The 15,517-nt window shown below is 41.8% G+C and overlaps 1 protein-coding gene across 1 annotated transcript in view; it reads right to left on the bottom strand.

Annotated features, from left to right (window-relative positions):
• The window catches only part of PCSK2 (proprotein convertase subtilisin/kexin type 2), a 107,644-nt gene that overhangs the window by 75,363 nt on the left and 16,764 nt on the right, over positions 1–15,517 (bottom strand). Inside the window, exon 2 of the mRNA XM_009476218.2 lies at positions 10,221–10,325. Within this exon, the coding sequence (XP_009474493.2) occupies positions 10,221–10,325 (105 nt within the window). The remainder of the gene's footprint in view (positions 1–10,220; positions 10,326–15,517) is intronic.

Here is a 15,517-nt window from a genome sequence, read left to right as displayed (position 1 = left end):
GTGTCAACCAACGTGCTTCCAATCTTTCATAAGGGTTTAACTCAAAGGCAGCTTTCCAGTCTCCAAATTTTCTGTTAGGCTTTGAGTTTTGCCAAAAGAATCATAGAATACCAGGTTGGGAGGGACCTCAAGGATCATCTGGTCCAACCTTTCTAGGCAAGAGCACAATCTAGATGAGATGGCCCGGCACTATATCCAGCTGAGTCTTAAACGTTTTCAGCATAGCGGAGTCAACCACTTCCCTGGGGAGATTATTCCAATGACTGACCGTTCTCCTTGTGAAAAATTTACCTCTCATCTTGAATCAGAATCTCCCTGGGAGTAACTTGTACCCATTACCCCTTGTCCTCACCATGTGACTCCTTGTAAAAAGGAAGTCTCCATCTTCTTTGTAGCTCCTCTTTAAGTACTGGTACATGGTGATGAGATCACCTCTAAGCCACATTTTCTCAAGGCTGAACAAACCCAGCTCTATCAGCCTATCCTCGTATGGCAGGCTTCCCAGACCCTGGATCATCTTGGTGGCCCTTCTCTGGACCCCCTCCAGCCTGTCCACATCTTTTCTATGTAACGGGGACCAGAACTGTACACAGTATTCCAGGTGTGGCCTGACAAGCGCCAAGTAGAGTGGGATAATGACTTCTTATCTCTGCTGGTCATGCCCTTTTTGATGCAACCCAGCATCCTATTGGCCTTCTTGGCCGCAGCAGCACACTGTTCACTCATATTGAGCTTAAAAAAAATAAAGAAATTACTTAATTAAGAAAATAGACTCCAAAATGTCTTGCATTGTTCCTGAGGAAGTTTCTCTAGCATACAACGTACTTGTATTGAAAACAAGGAAGTACAGCTGAATACACACACTTTCTAAACTGAAAATGAAGTTAACCCTGAAGATGGGCTTACATATGGCAGTCTGGATTCTGTTGTAGCTCTAATGTTGGTGACTTGGGAAGGGAGAGCACTTCTGAACCCCACATATTTCACTGTCACCAAGCACAAGTGCTCCCAGGCCATGACTGACTCTTCCAAGTCAACCCCAGCTGTCCTGAACCGAGCCCTGACAAGAGGAAGGAAAAGGGTCACCACACAGGGCCAGGAGATGCTGGTACGATGACAGCCCAGAGAAGGCAAAGCCAACCCGTGGCTGCTTTCCCTTGTCTCACCAACACAGGCTGCAGCTGGCTCAAGCTTCCCAAGGGAGAAAGGCATGATTATCACCAACACTACGTCCACGGATTCCTGGATCCAGCGAATGCCAAAATAGTCATGACCTTCAGTGACTGTTAGCTCAGCACATCAGAGCACTGCATTTCTTATTCAAAACCAAACTAAACTTGTCCCAAACCAAAGCAAACCTGTGCAGCACACTACGTTCCATGCTAATCCAAAGCCACTGGCTCACAGTCAACACTTCTCGACACCCTACTAACAAAAAACCCTAAACCATACATTCCTCACCACTGCCACTACTTGTATTATAATATTAAACAGACCTCACTGAAGATTCAAGGCTGGAAATTGCACAGACAAGTAACACAGGCAAGGCCTGCTCCACAAAACAGAGACTATTTATCAGGCAGGAAACAAGAGGGAGATAGGAAAAAGCAGAGGGAGACAGGGGAGCGATGCTGCAGTCAAGAGAACAGACCTCAACAATAAAGCAGAAACTTAACTAACGCCAGTTCAGCAATTTACAGGCAGCAGAGTGGAGGATGAATGGGGTCAGCTGTCTCAACAGGTTTTTGTAAAATTGCTGAACTTCCACATGGTTCCAAGTTTTTTTTAGGAATAAAGCTCATTTTATTGCCTTACCCCACCTTACCCCATGTATCGTGTTCAGCGACACAAAAATTATATAATATGTGACTGGAAGCAACTTTAAGAGGTCATCTGAACCATCCCAGGGCCCCGGGGAGGAATCAGACACACCCGAGTCAGTTATGATCACTGTCTAACCTTGTCTTAAAACCACGGACCATGCGGACTCCACAGCCCCCGATGGCACCAGGACTGCAGTGCGTCAGTACTTTTATTTTTGGAAAACTCCACGTGAATCTGCACAGCATCGTCTTCACTTATCAGTCTATTATCTTGCAGTACATTCATTTATATTTTTCTAATAGAAATAGTTTTAGCTTACCCTGTAATTTTAGTTATACACTATTTCCATAAAAGACACGTGTATGTTTAAGCTTGATGTCATTTTGATAGTCTGTTATTTTACTATGTGCAGTTAATGGTGCTTTTTCGTATAATGTAACTATACAAGATTTCCAACATTCTTTAATGCTGATGTTGATGGATCAGGTTTTTTTTTCTCCTTGTAGCTCTTTTTCTAGTTACAAATAGAAATAATAGATCAATTCAGCTTAGCTTTTACATTGTGCTGGATATAACTGCATTTGCTCCAGTAGCAAATTGTTTGAAATATTTAATTTTCCATACTCAATAGCATTGTGATATTTCACATTAGAACTGTACTGCACATCACAAATACAATATGCATACACAGTCCAAATACAAGCCAGCAATACTGCACTTAACATCAGGAATTCAAACTTGGAAACTGGGAAATTCTTCAGTGAGTGTGCTTAACATACTTACTCTGCAGTGAAGGGGACTACTGTGTCAACCTAAGTGACAGCTTAAGTATCTGAGTGACTCTAGGCCTCATTATTTTTCATATCAGAAAGAGAGAGTTCTTTTTATTCTTATTATAGAAACTGACTCCTATGCAATAATCGTGATATCTCAATTAAAGAGCAGCTAAGTGCTTTACAGTTGGAGTCACTGTTGGTCAACTACGCAAAATCTAGGTGAAGAGGGCTTTCTGTGAGCATGTATAGTCTACAGAGGCCTTGGACAACAAGAAATAGGAATCCCTCAGATTCAGTTTTCTAAAAGCAATCACAGGGAATTTAGCAATCATTATTTGCAGTGATAACAGCCACGCTGCTATATTATGTATAGTACAGTCATGAACCAAACTTGCTACTTTGCTAAATTTCCAACAGCCGCCTTTTGACACTATCACAGACACAAAAAATTTTATGGCCTAAAGACTAGTTTATGCTCTGCACTCCAGAGGCACAGCGGTACCTCCTTACTTCTGTCAGCAGTGCGAGAGGGGAAAAGTAGTGGGAAAACTTTTTTCCTCACTTATCAGACACCTAAATCTCCCCTTTACAGCCCTGTTGATTTCTTGTTTGGAACGACAAAGATGATACAATGCATGTAGCGTATTTCCCACAATTACTTATCTTTGTCCTACTGGCTGTATGGTCCTTTCCACGCCTGAAGTGCAGGTTGAATTCCACCTTCCCATGAGCCAACTCTAACTGCATCTGACTTTTTTTTTTTAAGCACTGTACCGTCATCTCTGCTGCTTCTTCCTTTTCACCTTCTCAGATAACCCCACTCATGAAACTGTACATTTAAATAACCATCCACCAACAACTGCAAAGGGTCTAAATATCATAAAAGCAAAATGCTTCATTTAAGTGTTACATTCTCTCACTAATAAGACATACATCCGATCAATTATCAGATGATCTAATACATACAGCTGACTAGAGTTTCCTCAAGAAAATCAGGTTTTTTCTTATTATGCTTGCCAACTGGCTTCATTATGAATTAGAAATACAAAAATCTTCGAAAAGGCCCCTGAACTGTATGGGAAAGCAAAACAAATATAGTTCAAGATTATATCAACCTGAAAAAGTTATTAGTACAAGAACAGGCCTCCCTCTGTGAACTGGAACAGTCTCTTGGAACCCCTTTCTCAAATACACTGGATAGAGCATAAGACAACTTATGCCAGAAACAGATAAACCAGGGATCCATGCATGGAAGACATCGCCTGTTTTCTGTACAATATGCTTCATTCTGTCAGGATGATTGACCACAAAAATGTCTTCAGTTCTTGTTTGGTGAACAAGCTGGCAATGCAGCTTCAACCAACAGTATGTAGGCTTGAGGGTGGCTGGGATTTTTTCAGCATTGGAAAGAAGACATTTCCTCTAATGAGTTTTCCTTGGCTGTTCAATATTTATTACAGGTACTTAAGCAGAGCTTTTATTACTTAATGTTCCATTTCCTTCCAAAAGGATAACACCAATGCTCGTCTAATGCTGCCCTATAGTCTCATAAAATTGATGGCAGCTCCAAACTTTTCCTGGGCATAATCCTACCAGCATGCCAGCCCCACGACAGCATACATTAGGGCAAAATGCTATAATAGACTTCACTGGTAAGTCTGTCACTTCTACCATCTGCAGCATGAATTTACATAAAAGAGCTGAAAACATGAAGGGCTTTTTATCCACCATTTTCTCCTCTCTATCATATCACACACATCCATACCTCCCTGCACGGCAGAGGACTGGACGGGGGACCTGAAGCCTCCCCTCAAGATCTGAGACAGCATAGCAAGTCTTGGGCATTACATTCACCTTATATAACGTTTATCCCCACAGAGGTTAAAAGTTTTGCCTAGATCTGGGGTCACTGCTGTGGTGAACTGCATGGAAATGAATCCCTCTACCCACAAAGGGAGTCAACAGCAGTATTGCAACAGTGCACAGGTTAAGTGTTGGCCCTTTCCTACAAGATGGATTTTGGTATTGCTGCCCCTTTGCTTTCAGGAGTGAGCCAGCTTTCTTCTCAGAGGGAGGAAGCATCTTAGGATACCTTCCAAAGTTTGATCAGAAACTTATCAGGGACTGAAAAATCACTGCCACTGGCCAGGAGGCTGGGAAATCAAGATGCGGGGCATGGAGCAGGAGTGAAGAGGTGAAATATAGCCATTTTAATAAAAATAACTGTAAGAGGCTCTTATTGCTAAATTCCACAGACAGAATTGCATGTCTCCAGTACCAGAAGGCTGGAGAAGCAGGTTACCCTCCATAGCAATTAGATACCTGACCAAATCTGCAAGGAAAGCTACCACGGCTCCCACCCTTTGTGTCCCCGAGGTCACTGCACTCTACACTTGCTAGAGAACTGGGGAGAACTGAGGAAAACTGGGTTCTCCTGATCTTATCAGGAAGATTTTGATTTTTGCAAAGGGGAAGATCTGTGCTGGCATCTAAGGGAATGAGGCAAAAGGCTCCACCTTTAACCCATCTCAAGCCTGTCATTAACGCTGCCAGAAAGGGCACTGAAAGTTGACTTACATTACGCTGCCATTGCTAAGGGCTGCTCCCTGTTAAGTGGCGGTGCTACTCCCAGGCTGCCAACCCTCCTTCCCCCTGTTAAAGGTGACGATGGATGAAATATCCAGCTCTGGCAGCACTTGGCAGTCCCCCACCTGGCATCACAGGGCACTTCTGCCTTCACAGGTTGCAATGGTCTGACCACAAGCCAGTCATGTTAAGCATGGGAGGGATCTGAGGTGAGGAAGGATATGGAAGATTTTTATTTATTTAATTAAAAGCTCAGCTCCTCTGCGTTTACAGCCCCTTTTTCTTCCCTTGTCCCCTGACACAAGCAGTTTGGGAATACTGTTAACCCTGAGCACCTAGAGACTATGCCTTGAAGAAGCTACACATCTGCCCTCCCCAGACTCCTGCACCAGCACAGGTATCAGCCAAGTCTCCCTTTCTAATCCCTTTCTGCAACGTAACAATTGCCGTCACCAGGATGTTTATTTCCAAAGAAGTCATCATCTAAGTGCCAAACTCACTCACTCTCGGTGGAAGATTTTCATTTCACCTTCCCCCCTTCACACATATATATTTATTCCCCCAACACCAACACAGATGCACTCGCATATAGATATCAGTAATGGGACTCAGCTCTTCTCTGTATATGAAAGCCTCTTTCTGGAGTGGGATTAATCCTGGCAGCTGTCTGACAGGAGAGACTGTGTGGGAGGAAAATGGTTTTATCTAAAACTTGAAAGAAAGCAAAATAATCTTCGAGAGAACAAACTGTGTTTCAACTCTCACTCCTTCAGTGGAAGACTATTTACTAACAGAAAATACCCAACAACAGAAAAAATACAAAAGTATTGCTCTGAAAGGTAACATAAAGACCGTGCATTTTTTCTTTCCTTTTACTTATGTGGCCACTTTTCAAAACATTTATTAATAATACAGCTGAGTCTCTCCACAGGAGGCCAGAATCTGAGTCAGTTTCGAAAATCAAAATGAAGCAAATCCCATGGTTTTCTTTTAGCTACGGTGGAGCAGAAAAGGTCTCCGCTTCCCATCCTGCCTCTGCTGTACTTTCAGAGACAGGAAACCTAACAAACAAGACAGTATCAAATATCTCCGTATTTTGGATTTACTTTTCCAGAGCAATCACACTGATGAAACGTACCACTGTTCCTCGTAATTAAAAACAAAGTTTGCTCCTAGAGAAGCTGCATTTCCCCTTGCTCACAGGGAAGTCTCTCTTGGAAAAGGTCACCTAGCCCTAAGGCTGCATTACGACCTGCCCTCGGGAGGCACCATGCTTTGATGTCAATGTGGACACCCTGTTTCCAGTCTCTCCAGTCCACCCCTGTGCTTCTCCATGTCCTCCTCAGCTCATGGGCTGGCTCCATGCCCACATCACTCAACCTTTTTTCTGACTCTGGGCTCTTGTTCCAGCCTGTCCCACTTATTCTCTCCTCACCTTCACTCCGCTGTCCGGTCCCAGCCTACTCAGACTCTTCATTGGCTTTATGTCACTTGGGGCCCTTGCCCCCTGCTGTCACCCCCTGCCAGCTGCCTGCGCCCATGGGTCACAGCAAGGACTGCCTCCCTGCCTGCAGCTCCAGGGCAAAGCACAGCAACTATTTCAGCGAAGTTTCCCAAGGCAAACCAAGTCTAATGGCTGACCTTTTGCTCTGAGAAATTTCAGCTGCAACAATTAACATATAAAGGCAGATGAAAATGCAATTTCGCATGGAGAATGCTGGATATCTTGTTGCTATGTCTTACCTCATTAAAAATTCCAGTTTTAACACGTAAAAACATTAAGGGGACTTTTTTCCCACCCAAAATCTATTTGGCCCCAGAAGTACACAGGGTAAAATAACACAATACAAGTGCACCTGGAAATCATGGAAATTTGCAACTGACACAAAAGAGTTGTTTCTGAGCAGACCTCTCCTGGAAGGTTCTCTGTAGCTCAGAGAACGTAATTTAAATAACTAAACAGTCTCCATTTGAAGCAGCTCAATTCACTGTGGCATTTGCCATCCTACAGTGACAGGACTGTACTGACAGCAAAAGCCACGGTGCTTCATGCGCCTGCACTTTTTTCTTCAACAGTTCAATAGCACAACACACTATATGACACTATTACATATGCCTGCAGCTGCTGCCGGTACTGCTTCAGGCTTCAGCAACGCTAATGTATTAAATAACATCAAATCCATCGTATATAAGGCTGTTCCTCAGAACAAAGATTCGGTTCTTGCTGGATCTCTAGGGAGGCATCTTAATAATGCTCCGTTCCCACCCCCTTGACAGCGATGATGTTTGTCACACAACCGCTGCATATGTTTAGCATATCTCCAAATTATTTTTGGTAAAAACATACAGTAAATTTTACACAACAAAGCTTTTTCGAGCATTTTAAAAGACATGCAGAGCATGAAAATGATGCGGTAACCTGTTTGCATAGTGCTCTGCCATCTATCTCCCCAGACTCTTGAAAAACTGACATGGTTCCTCAAGGGACTTACTTGATTAAAGAACATTAATTAATTGAGTGAACATCTGTGCTGTTTTTCAACTAATAATTAAAATTAGCTAGGAATTGTAATCTCCTTAAAAATGAAAAGTATACAGAATAACTGCAGCCCACTTTCTCACAACATTTGGGTAGGGCTAAGCAACTACAGCATTTACCATAGTGGTTCCCGAGACATTTGTAAGGCCCTGTGGTGGAAGTCTGCTTCCCGGCTAGCCTGACAACAGGAACATTTTATTCTTGGCTTCATGTGCTACAATATTAACCATGACAGTGCTGACATTAGTTACTAAGTAAAATTGAATGTAAATGGTCTAGAAAGCTGCCATTAAATTTAGAAATTATTTTTGGAGTTTGAAATTAAGTACTGTCAACACAACTCATCTTTCCACTTATACGCAAATATGACAGGAATTTTAATGACTTCTCCAAACTCCACATATAAAAGAAAGAAGGGAAATAAGAGTAATGATTTTAATTGCGCTCAAACTGTATTACAAAAAGCAACCGACCTATATGGCATCAGAAGAGCTCAAAGGACTATCCAACAGGACAGTAAGTAGGAGGGCTAGATGAGAAAATGTTACATGTGGAAATGAAGTGTTGCTTCCACCCCCCTTCCATCCCCCAGTGTAACCCACGAGGTCAGGATATACCCAGGATCATCCTTTTCCTCACATGGGAGATATTCTTAAGTTATTTAAACACAGGGCTTTACTCCCTGAGATCAAGGAGAGCCGAGCCATTGGTATGTAGCACCAGGAAGAAGTGGAGATTAACAGCAAAAATGAGATTTCATTGCATACGATAGAAGCTAACTAAGAGTCTAGAGACCGCAAATACCAGATGACTGCAAAAGAGAACATCTCTGAATGAGAAGGTAGATTCATTTAAGCTGTTCTTAATAGCACTGCAGACACTTAGTCTAGAGGTAGTCAATGCAAGAGCCAGTCTGGAATTAGTACGGGAGTGCTCAGCCATGTAATACTGAGGTTGCAATGAGAATTGGTGGATTCATACAAATAGCATAGATATTTGTAAAATTTTCAGAGGCTTACAGAAATATTTATTTCCAGTACAGAGTCACGTGCACAATGACTGTACTCAGCCACTAGTTTGCAACATACTTAGTTGTATGTTTTTTCTGAAATGGCTTTCAACAAGATTGGGTGGTTCAGGGAAATGAAAGACACCTCTCCTAGGACATCTGCTTAGTAACCACTAATTGTAGATGGTTTCTGAAAGGTTTACTGTCTGATCCCTGCTTGGTAAACAAAACAAGGGAAGCCTGAGAATTTCTATTCGAGGCAGGCTGAATGGGTCTCTTCCTCACAGCCCCTCATCTGTACCTGGTACCAGCTTTAGAGAAGGGGGCGAGGAAGAGGTACCTTAAAGCGCTGGAAGACCAGCAGCAGCCCCAGGGAACCTGCCAGCACTCAGCTCTCAGGATGAAGTGATGGGGGCAGGCAGCACCTGGAACCTGTGTGGTTCACCCACGTGGCTCCCAGCCGCAGGAGCAACCAGCCGTGTGCATCCCAGTTGGACCTGGGCCCAGAACCACTTGAAATTTCTGCAGAAGTAGGAAAATTAAGCTGGGAATTCATCAGACCTTGCTTGCTCTGGTGTCACAACAACAATTACGATCTTATTTAACCTATTTTTCTTTTCTTCCTACTCAGTTTTTCATTTCCATAGGTGTTCCAATACCATATAATATCTGGCAATAAAATTCTGTCTGGAATAAAATTGTTCCCCCCTCTTTTTTGCTCACAATGCAGAGAGTTTAAAGCCTTCTGAAGGATTAAAAAAAAAAAAAAAAAGATCTATTTGCTGTCATGATATCATTCCTCAGGCTTATCTACTTTCTTTGGGCAGTAAGTACACTTTTGTACTGCCTGACTCCACTCCAGCCCAGTATTATACTGGTGTAAGAACTCTGAAGAAAAAAGAATTTGCTAGTGCCAGCTCGTAGCCTTCTGCAAAAGGGGCCTTTCCCTCCTGAGTGGTTTATGCTTCTGAAAACCAAGCACACCATTTGCTGACTGTGAGCAAGAGCCTCTAAAAGACATACTGAGGTTTGACAGCATACACTCTCTACACCATTCCCTGAGAAAAAGTCCTAGTGTGACTGCAGAGAAAACATCACCATTCACACCACAAGGTATTCTGGGCTGGATGACCCACGGACTAGCAGGCTGGGGGGGAAGGATGACTGTGGGATGTACCCTGGATGGCCCTTCTCCACAATACAGAGACAGAGTGCACTGAGATGCCCTGGAGACTATGGCATCACTCAGTCTTACTGGACAGAGGAGACATCTTAGAGAATGTAAGAATATTTGTAGTAGTGAAATAAAAATAAAATCTGAGGCTGTTTGGGAGGTGTGTGCATACAGCAGTCACCAAGCTTGAAACAAGCATGGGGAAGAAAACGTAGCTATAACCACAGATTTGATCATCACCCTGATCTCATTAAAAAACAGCCTGTATCACAAAGAAAACATGATAGGTGCACATAATGATGAAACACTTACCCTGGAATCCTTTTCCAGATGAAGCTTGTGTTGAAGACTGCGTCTTCTCCTGGCCTTGGCAATGCCATTGTGATAAAAGAAGTATCCAGTATCTAAAAAAGGGAGCTGAGGAAGAGAGAGAGAAAAAAACATCATGGAGCTATTGGCTACTAATAAGGATGACATGGAAAACTTCTACCCGTTTAGTGACTCAGGAATCTACACCAAGTCTTACGAAGAGTTACGCCAAAGGGCTCAAATCGCTCTTACGAATGTCACTTCCAAGTTGCTTTTGGAAACCATGCCCAGCAGCATTAAAGTTATTTGCGACAGGTTTACAATGCGTAACTTCGCTTGTATACACTTGGTACTATTTTCACCTTATGTTTAAGGTCAACAGTGCCAATAGATCTGAAGGGCTTCCCAAATCACGTCAGAATTATTTCCTATTTCCTGAAAAAGCCAGAAAAAAAAGAACAAAATGAACTGCAAATTATTTGAAACTACCGCAAACCATCCTTCAGCAGTAAGGCATTACACAAGTGCCTTTCTGAGCCATTATAACACGCCCGAGCTGATGCCGTAAGCAGTAAGGCAGAAAGCAGAGTGATTTCCACTCTCTGAAAAATATGGTATTTGGAATTTCTTCTGAACACCAGGAAATGGAACATAAGAAGAATATTAGGAAAACAGAGAGCTCACAGCATCCAGGTGGGAAGTGTCTTGTACAGCTTTACTGCCTAAGACATTCAGGCAGCAATCAAACACCTCCCAGGGGCTTTCCAGGCCCACCTAAGGCAGGTGCCAGGGTAGGAAGATGCATGGCCATTACTAAATGCATCTCTCTCCACAGGATTGGCAGAGTGCCTGGAAGGCTAGCAGACATTTAGCTTGGAGAAGGCTAAAAAACACAGTGTTAAGAGAACAGCATCCCACCTCCAGCAGTCAATTAGAAAGCTCCATTTGCATCTCAAATTCTACAGCTTTTTCCCCTTTCCAACTTAGTAGGGAGATTCCGGTTTACTGTTTAAATTTAAGCAAGTAACTGTGTATTTTTAAACTAAGCTTCTCTTTGTAAAAGTTGAAAAAAAAAAAAATGGGCTCTTGTTGGGAAGTTATATGTTAATGCTGTGAACATTTCAGCTTCAAAGGTTAGACTACCCTGCATGTAAAATAACTACTTAAAAGAGATATTCCAGAAGAGCCATGACAGCCCTGTTCCTCTCCTTTTTATTATCTATATTTCATGATAATGTAAACCTCTTAGCAGGAGTTTGAAGTTCTTTACTGAAAAAAAGAGACATGTCTAAATAGAATATTCATTGTGAAAACCTGGGTTGAATAAGGGTAGCAGGATCTTGTTGCAATAAAACAGATTCTGTTCCTGTATACAGTTATGTACAGTTCACAAATATAATTTTCCTTCTATGAAATTATCTCCTGGTTCATTAAATCTATCACTATATCTGGTACAGTTCCGCAAATATATTTTGGCATACGTCTGGAGTGGTATGGGAATGGAAGACTCACAGTGAATTCTGAAAGTGTAAAATTTGGTCACATTCCAAAAATGAGTATGTGAGGGTTTGGGTTTTCTTTTTTTCCTACAAAGTCCTTTATGTTAATTGAAACATTTAATATTCATGAAATCAAAGCATTTCATTTTCACTTTTAAAATTCCGTTGTGTATGATACGTAATACATAAATGCAAAGTAACTGTAAAAAAAAAATCAAAGCATTCTGCTCCAATAAAAAGACCTCTTTTTAAGTGTATATAGAAGGTTAAGGAGATTTCGTCAAAATCATTATGGTCCCTTAGAGCTGATTTGAAGGGCTGACTGGAGAGCTTTTCTGGGCAAATAATCAGAATATTCTGCATCAGCTTCATACACGTGAAGAACACAACAGCTGAGGCAGAAGAAATAATGAGGCTACAAAAGCTCATGGCAGTGGCCACAAAAGTCTCCTACGCTTCACATTCATCCTCAGAGCCGCAGCTCTTAAACCTCAAATTCTGTCTGCGTTTAGGTAATTTTTTTAAAAAACGGATTTGTTTTGTGTTTAAAAAGTCTAAAACTGTCATCTTTACCAACTGAATAACAAGGTATTTCCATAATCCAGAGTTTGGCAACAGATCTGACTGTCCAGGAAACGGCCCTTCCCCCATATGTCAGACACATTGCTCTATGCCTCAAAAATATGCAGGGGGAAAAAAAAAAATCTAAATAGCCAGATCAGTTACAGCTTGAAATCCATCTCGCTGTGCTAACCGTTGCCATCCATTGCAAGCTGTAGTCCAATTACCCCTCTAATTCTCTCAATGAAATCAGTCTATTTTCCTTCTTTTTATCTCCGTATTGACCATTCATATCAATTCCAGTCAAATATTGATCTGGATGTTCTTCCATTAAGGAAGATTCTCAGCAATTCTGAAGATATCTAGAAATATATAACACATATTCACTTGTTCGCCTTCTGCGTAGGGTTAGTTTCTAGTGCCACTTAAAATGAAGCAATATATTGTATAGTAAACTTTTAAAGCCAGTGTATTCAAGTCTGACCATAGCAAAAGCAATTACTGTTAGTACAACAATGACCAGATTTATGGACATGAATAAGTTTGACTCAGACTATTCCACTCTTTCCACAGATATCCCAGTAATCTTTGAGGAACTCGGATATTTTACACTCCCATGGTTTTCACACTCGTTCAATGAGATTGGAGGGGACACACAGGAAGGCAGCTAAGGGAGGCAATACCTGAAATGTGACGCAATCAAACACCATGGATTGTGAATAATTAATAGCAGAAACCAAGCAATTTGCAGGAAGAACCTAAACTGTTCAGTAAATCCTTAAAATTAATGAATGTACATGCAGGAAAAGTCAGATGCCAGAAAAGGGCCTAAAATGGTGCACGCTTTGATAAGGATTTTGCATTGAGATCTGTGAATAACACAAGCAACCCCTGAAGTGCTTCGGTTTTGATGAACTCCTGCTACTGAGTCAGTAACTCCTCTGCAGTGACCAAACGGCAGGACACAGGTAGCTCCCAGCAGGGTTTACGTTCCCGCTATTACCTTCTCCAGGAGGTCTGGTCTGCTTTGGAGCTAAAGCAAAATAGCAAATAGCAAAATGAACAGTGCATGTAATGAAGTGAAATGAAAACAGAAGGGCTCCTGTACATAAAAAAACCTCCAAAGTCTCACCAGCAGTAGCTACTCTGTAATACTCTCATTGTAAAGCTGGAATCGTATTTGAGTAAAATTCCTATTTCAGCAGCAGCAGGCTCTGCATGTAACACGGAGGAATAATGCTTTCAGCCTGGTGGCTCAGGTTCCTTCTGTAAGACAGAAGCAAAGCTTCCTGCCCTCAGAGAAAAATTAGCAATTATGTAAGATAACTAATTACTGGGAAGCACTTGAACATTCAAGTGAGGAGGATTATTTAGAGTTAGAAGAGAGTCTATTATTGCCTTGATGTATAAATATGGTCCAATACAAAGTAGGACTCTAAGAATCTCAGGAATTATAGGCACTTTGTTACTTGCAATATCTGGATAAAATTACTGGTGAAAAACACATACAAGCAAAACCAGAATCACAAATACAACACAGCAAGTAGAGCAAAACCTTATATATCCACCTGTCTCCTCCTCCAGATTTGCAGCCTCCTTGTGGTTATTACCACCACTATCTAAAGTAGAGGTGAAATCCTGTTAACCTCCTTCCTGAAAAGGACGTGGACCAGAAAATAACTTTTAAAAATTCAGTGTTCAACTAAATGGAGGAAAGAAAAACTCTTTAAATGGAAGAGGCTTATCTGGAAAGCAAAATGGCTAGGATGTACCACTCGGTATAGAAGGAAGGATGAAATGCTTCATATCATGCACAGTTTTAGCATCGATACGTCTGACTGAGGTATCTTGGCTCTTCTCAGACTACTGCTCCACCACAGAAGTCCAGGTATAATTATTACTGAAATAAAAATAAGTAAGTTAAATTTGTGGTTCCCAGCCTTTCTGTACTTTCCTCCTTACATCTGACAATCTGCAAGGAAAAAGAGCAGGAAATTTACTCTGTGCTGCCCTAGATGCCACCCCCAGGAAGAAGGACCATAACCAGGCAGCTACAATTCTCCCCTGCCAGGCCTTGCTTCTGGGCGGTCATTCCCTGGTATTGAAAGGGAAAAGGGAGGAGGAAAAAAAAAAAAAAGACACACTCCACTGCTGAGCCCTCAACTACTGATCTTGCTCCAAGAAGGAAAAATCAGGTATAAGGCAGCCTGTTCCTCACAGGCACCTGATCTAGGATGGGGCAGCACTGACGGCTCCCATCCCATTTTGTCTACTTGACAGAGAAAATCAAACTGTCCTTTTTTGGTCTTGCCTCGGACAATGTACGTGGTGGCACCAGATGTAGTTTTGCCTGTCTGAAAGCAAAGGACATCAATATCAGCTGCAAAGTGGTGCACGGGTTTAAAGAAAAGAAGCCACAGAAAGACTAAATTCAGACATTGCTCCTCATTCTAAATCAGCAGCACTGGGGCCACCTTGGGCAGAGCTAACGCTGAAAATAACCGTAAAAGCATCAGGATCATCTGACCAGAAGAGCCTATCTGTAGCAAAGGTATTACGAAGCAGGAACAGATGCTAAAATAAAAAAAATTTAAAAAAAAATAAAAAAATATGTTGAATAAAGCTGCCAGTGGCATCAATACTTTACTGGCTCTCAGAGACAGGTCCAGCATTCACAGCCTGTCACTAGTTTTAAGAGGAGACAAATACAACACAAAAATAAAGAGAAACCTTGGTTCTCAGGCTTATCTTTAAGATTAAATGTTACTGGCTCCTTATCTTTAACATTAAATTTTACTGACTCGCTTCAGGGCTCTATCTCCATACATCTCCCAAGCAAATTATGGTGCCCACAGAAAGCTTAACAACAGATTGGATTGCCCCCTCCTATTTTAATGGGACTGATCTCTGCCCAGTCTTCCCAGGCAGCCTTTCACGCTGTATCACGTAACACAGCATCCCTACAGTACACCACTAGCTTTTGTGCATCATTTCCAACGATTTCTCCCTGATAGTGTAATATTCTAAAACCAGTTTACTTGAACCTATTGTTAAGGTTCCTCTCCCAAGTTACCCATGAAGACAACAGTCTGCAACAACTTTCTTTTAAGCAAAATCATTTAAAAATAGAAGCAAAGGGTGATTTATAGCAAGTTACCCGAGGGTCGCCTTCTTTGATCGTCACCAAAATCAGCATAAATGGATCTGTCAGTGAACAGGATTCACGGAAAGCCCTCATCC

The sequence above is a fragment of the Nipponia nippon genome, unplaced genomic scaffold (assembly GCF_047370975.1).
Source record: "Nipponia nippon isolate SJK-2023a ecotype South Korea unplaced genomic scaffold, ASM4737097v1 scaffold_4, whole genome shotgun sequence".
Classification (NCBI taxonomy): Eukaryota; Metazoa; Chordata; class Aves; order Pelecaniformes; family Threskiornithidae; genus Nipponia; species Nipponia nippon.
The sequence above is the reverse complement of the archived record's forward strand: the minus strand, read 5'-3'. Positions and strand labels throughout refer to the sequence as shown.